The 6209-nt window shown below is 37.6% G+C and overlaps 1 protein-coding gene across 1 annotated transcript; it reads right to left on the bottom strand.

Moving 5' to 3' along the window:
- Nucleotides 2848–3637, bottom strand: LOC109235972 (heavy metal-associated isoprenylated plant protein 16-like). The gene is made up of 3 exons (XM_019402213.1): nucleotides 3632–3637; nucleotides 3418–3502; nucleotides 2848–3307 (listed from the first exon to the last, which is right to left on the bottom strand). The coding sequence occupies exons 1-3, from the start codon at nucleotides 3635–3637 to the stop codon at nucleotides 3000–3002; spliced, it is 399 nt and encodes a 132-aa protein (XP_019257758.1). The 3' UTR covers nucleotides 2848–2999.

The following is a 6209-nucleotide window of genomic DNA, read 5'->3' as shown; positions in this document are numbered from 1 at the left end:
GTTAGAAGAATTGCCTCTTTGGCCTTGATAATTATTCACATATTGTACCTCTTCATTCTGCCCATCATAACCATCGTCTTGGAATCCACCACAATCATTGTCAAATTGATCCGAACTCCCTTGGTTCTGTTGACCTCTTTGTCTTCTATTGTTCACTAGCATGTTGACACCCTCTATGGCATTTACTTGGCGAGGATTTTGAACTTGTTGCAACTGTGCCTTTGCTAATTGGTTCATTGTTGTTGTAAGTTCTGCTATAGCCTGTCCATAGTCATGTAGTTCTTTGTGCACGTGAGTGACCGTGGGGTCACCCTGTGGCACATTGGCCCTACTTTGCCAAGTGGAGGATGTGTCAGCCATTTCATCAAGAATAGCACAAGCTTCATCATAAGGCAGCTTCATGAAATTACCCCCAGCCAATTGATTTACTATGCATTGATTCGTTGTATTGATGCCCCCGTAGAAGGTTTGTTGTATCATTGCCTCTTTCATATCATTGTTGGGGCATTCCTTCACCATAGTTCTATATCTCTCCCAAATCTTGTGTAATGGTTCGGTGGGTTCCTGCTTGAAAGCTAAGATCTCGTCCCGTAATGCTGTCGTGTGCCCCGGAGAGAAAAATTTGGCAATGAACTTATCCGCCAACTCATCCCAAGTGGTGATGGAACGGTTGGGAAGTCGCTCAAACCAATCCAATGCCTTCCCTCTAAGTGAGTATGGGAAGAGTCTCAATCGAAGTGCATCCTCGGACACATTGGTTTGCTTGCTCCCCCAACAGGTATCCACGAACCCCTTGAGATGTTTGTACGCATTCTGAGAGGAAGCACCGGTGAAATACCCCCGCTGCTCTAGCAATGTCAGCATCACATTAGTAATTTAAAAATTGCCCGCCTGGATCCGGGGCAGGACAATTGCACTCGCATAGCTTGGGAAGTACTCGAGGAGCCACTCTTGGAGGTGGAAGAGGAGGGTCTGGAACATTTTCATTTGCATTGGCCTGGCGGCCTCTATGTTGTCCTTGAGGTACAAGAGGCACCTCATCATCTCCAATATCATCTACCTCCTCCCCCGCTACCACATTGCCAAGAGGGTCATTGATGTTTGCTGCCATTTTGCACCTGTAGTTGTGACACACACAAATTAGTATCACAGAAGAAAAAAAGAACAATTCACAAAACTACTTAGATAGATAATCAAACACCCATTGACATTCAAACCTTAAAACACAAGACCCACCAATTACCCATACTAGGGTTGACCCACAACCCTAGCTGATGGGTCTAGTTACTCATGTTAATAGAGAAAAACAAAGAAATAGATGAAGATAAACCCATAAAATTAAATTACTAATTAAAACTTGAAGAATCAATGGTAAAACTATTGTAAAATTACTCCAAATGGCAAGAAAAGCCTATTCACGAGCTCAACTCTGTCCTAGAATCTAACTGATGACCTAAAAATGGGAAAAGAAACTACTTATACTAGGCCGAAAATTTTGGACAAAAATACCCCTACGGGGCTAGTGCGGACCGCACAAAATCGAGTGCGACCGCACTAAGGCTTTCAGCTAGAATTCTTGCTCTCTGATCATGGCCACCGCGGTCCGCACAAAATGCACCGCGGCCGCGGTGGCTCCTATTGCGGTCCGCACAAAATGAAACGCGGACCGCATTGGCCATAATCCTCCAATTGTCATCTCTCTGAACCTTGGCTCTGCGGACCGCACAAAATTGAGTGCGGCCGCAATGAACCCAATGCGGACTGCACAAAACTCTTTGCGGCCGCATTGCCTGATGGCCTGAAAAACATAGTCTCTGAACTTCATCCTTGCGGACCGCACAGAATAGTGTGCGGCCGCACTGGCCCTTTTTTACTGAGCTTGGTCTTATCTTGGTACTTGTGCATGTTTCACTCCTTTTTGAGCTGGTTTTTGACACCTTGTCACCTTGATGATCAAACCTGCAATCAAGCACAACTTGTGAGCTTTTGGGACTTTTTTGTACACATTTCTAATCAAAACTTAAGCAAGAAGGAATGTAAAATGCATCATAATCCCTAGTTATCAGTCCCCTGCTAAAGTTGCTATGGAGCCCGTTGTTTCACCTGTCAATTTGGAGCATCTTTTAAGTGGCAAACACACTGCTGCCATAGGAGCTAATTACACGGGAATGAGTAAGGTAGAGCAGGGGCGTATTTATGTGGAGGGGGTGAGGTACATGCACCCATTCTCCCCTCCCTAGCTATGTATAAACAGTACTGAAATGACAAATAATACTTTATTATGAATAAAAAACTCTAGCTTAAAAAGTAAATACTAATATATTTTATATACAGTCAGACATCTCTATAATAACATCTCTATATAACAGTCATTCACTATAAAAGTCAAGTTTTTCTCAGAAACGACATTTTAAGCTATATTTTGCCTCTCTATAATAGTTTTAATACCTATAACAGCAACAAACATATTTATAACAGAACGCTCTTTATAAAATTACCCCTCTATAACAACCATATAGAATCGTTAAGATTGCAAATAATAGTTTTAAAAATATGCACACAATATATATATATATATATATATATATATATATATATATATATATATATATATATATATCCATTTTAGTTCGTGTCTCTTACTTTACTTTCTTTTTTAATTTGTTTCAAATGCTGAAAAAGCAAATCTCTCTGCTCGTCTATCTGTCACGCACATGTTTATTTACTTTTTTCCTGTATGGTTTTTTCTTTGTTACGTATAAAATGTAGTATGCACATCATCTCCATTAGTAGTACTATATAACGTAATTTATTAATACATCATCTAATAATCTAGTCGCACTCATTTGTATGCCCACTTCAAGCGACAAGAATAAGAATTAGTGTAGCATTTATATGCAGTCTATGCTGGCCAAGCTTCATTAATTTTCAATTCTACGACATTTTCTTTACACACACATTACATGTTCACAGTGGGATAATACAATCCACGTTTGTGTTTACATAATAGAACAGTCAGGTTGATGATCATATGAATCTCTAACTTGATAAACTGGGTACTGAGGATAGGTATAGTAATAGGGAGTTTGCCACTGTGCCATGGCCGCAGCAGAAGCTTGAGGCTTCGTATCAGAACCAGCTTTGTCTTTATTGCCGCCACCAGCAGCAGAAGCAGGGCCTACGCTGACCAGTTCCGCCTGCCTCAAATTCTTTCTGAGCAAATTTGTCAGTGTCACAGCGTCAATATCATCTCCCACCACTTCTAATTGATTTTTCTCATCCCCTCTCGTAGCTGCTGATTCCACACCTAAGTAAAAGAAGAGCAATATTATTAATCCTAATGAGTTTCACAATATTTTGATTGAAACCATTAAAATAAAGAACTGAATCGAAAGGAAACAAATAATCAATATATACCTGGCTGAGAAACAGCAATCTTGAAGGCCCTGGACCGATATTTCTGATCATTCCCATTCAAGGATAATTTGATAACCACCTTTTGCTACCCAATTTAAAGCACATGTTAGTAAACAAAACCGAACTATAGTACAACAAAGATAAGAATCGCTACTTAGGTATTAAAATGAAAACAAATAATTTAGACATCACTACAAGAATTTTGACTTTTAACGATCATTTTTAACGAAGGGATATGAATTTGGTCGTTATAGGTGTACCAATAGTGATCACATTTTTTTCCGATCGTTAAAGTTAATATTTAGTTCAATATTAACAAAGGGATAATATTTGGTCCTTAAAAGTCATGAATCCGGTCGTTAAAAATAATAATAATAATAATAATAATAATAATAATAATAATAATAATAATAAAAACAATGCTCACTTTTCCTATCTTTTTGCCCAACTCACAATCAGCCCACTCACGTCACTTTTTCCTCTTTTTTTGCCCACCCATAATTATCCCAACCCACTTTTCCTTCTATTTTATCATAGATCAATTACAATTGAACTCTGTAAAGCATCAGGGCTTGTGTTCCTCTCTACAACCTAGGGTTTCATTATTCTTCTTCTCAAGTAAGCTCTAATCTTGCAGTACTATTGTGAAATTGGACACTTTTTTATATTCTAATTATCTCTTTGTTTTTCAGGTAATGATTTTTTTTATATAATTACATGTACTACAGTTTTATAGAAACCAATCTCTCGTTAATCCTTATATTCATAGTAATGAGATTTTCTGTCAATTCATATTTACTGAGAAGCCTGGAGCTTTAAGGAAGTTCTTAGATGCTTTCAGCCCTCGTTGGAATATAAGTTTGTTCCATTATCGTGAACAGGTAATTACTAGTCATAACATTCAATTTTTAGTTTTAGCATGAGGTAGGGCATGCCTTGACCCGCTAAAATTTTGACTCGTCTTGCCCTGCCCCGTTTAGCTTTTTATCAGAATTTTGCCCTGCCTCGCCCGCCCTGGCCCGTTTAGACTCTTTTTTATTTTTTCCTCTTTATTTTTTTATTTTGTAGTATGCTTTTAATTTCTTTTACCTTTTCAATTTTCTATTGAAATATTTAGAATTTACATGTCAATAAGAGTTGTNAATGGTAATGTCTGTCTCTCTAATTTTATGAGTAATAAACACTGTTGGCTTTTGTAGTCTGTGTATAAAATCCTGGAGGTTGTCAACTTTGTAGTAAGGAGTAATCATTTTTTCATTTGGCATTATCTATAATACAAAAAAAATGATTTTACTCTATGCATGCATTTTGTTGACTCTTGTTAGTTCTGTTTTTTATTGTTTTGAAAAGCAGGGGCTAATCTCACCCTTTGCTTGTTTCAATTCTACATCCAATGTCGTAGTAAGGTTTCAAGAAGAACTGCCATTTCCTCTAGCAATTCATCAATTCATGTGGTAGGTTATAGTCTAAACATATATAAGTGAAACTATAATACAATCTGACAGATGGAGTCAGACGCATTTGTTAAGTACAGTAAACAAAGCTAACGACTAACAAAGATAGAGATGTGAAGTACGTAGNTCTACTTTTATGAGTAATAAACATTGTTGGCTTTTGTAGTCTGTGTATGAAATTCTGGAGGTTGTCAACTTTGTAGTAAGGAGTAATCATTTTTCCATTTGGCATTATCTATAATACAAAAAAATGATTTTACTCTATGCATACATTTTGTTGACTCTTATTAGTTCTGTTTTTAATTGTTTTGAAAAGCAGGGGCTAATCTCACCCCTTACTTGTTTCAATTCTACATCCAATGTCGTAGTAAGGTTTCAAGAAGAACTACCATTTCCTCTAGCAATTCATCAATTCATGTGGTAGGTTATAGTCTAAACATATATAAGTGAAACTATAATACAATCTGACAGATGGATCAGACGCATTTGTTAAGATAGTAAAACAAGCTAACGACTAACAAAGATGAGATGTGAAGTACGTAGCAGACGATATTATGGCCTATATTGAATCTCAACAGAGCCAACAAAGAGTTGATGCTTTTTGACAAAAGATGAGAACATTGGATGCAAACAGGATTTGAGACAGTTGCTTAAGCATCGGATTTTTGGCTGGACACAGTGAGTATGTTTTATGTCTGGGCAGCTTTAGTAGCTAACTTTGCTAACTTATGGAAGGCAGTTAATTAAATTTCTTAGGCAGTCTGTACACAAGTGTGTTTGCAGCTAAAATCCTGCCCTACCTCTGCCCTGCCTCATTTACTATTTTCTGAAAATGTGTTTTGACCCGCCCTGCCCAACCCCATTAAAGTTTGCACTGCCCTGGTTTTGCTCTGCCCTGCCCTACCCTTCCCCGCCCCGCCCCGCCCCATTTGGTATCCCTAAATACACTGGGCTGATGTTGTTGTTGTCTGACCAGTTTGGCTACCAAAGCTCAAAAATTCAATTACTCGTTAGTGAATTGGTTTTTGGATAAAATATAGTATAGTTAATTAAATTGTTGAGCACTGGTTCACTAAAGGAAAGTTAGAAAAATATTTAATTTTATTGAAATGATGATACATTTGGTTAAGGATGAAAGTTGTAATAAACAAGACATTTGACTTATATTGGAATTTGCAGGGCTATGTGAATCTGAAAAGGTAAAAAAAGTGAGAGGAACGAATAGGTGTAAAAAAGTTGCAGGACTCAAAGTTGGAGGAGATGTTGCGCCTCTTGGTTTTGATCAAATATTGGAAGGTGATACTCTTTTACTTAAAGAATCGACTTCTGAACCTATGT

Source organism: Nicotiana attenuata, chromosome 12 (genome assembly GCF_001879085.1).
Source record: "Nicotiana attenuata strain UT chromosome 12, NIATTr2, whole genome shotgun sequence".
NCBI classification, from domain to species: domain Eukaryota; kingdom Viridiplantae; phylum Streptophyta; class Magnoliopsida; order Solanales; family Solanaceae; genus Nicotiana; species Nicotiana attenuata.
Note: the sequence above shows the minus strand (reverse complement) of the source record. Positions and strands in the feature narration are given on the sequence as shown.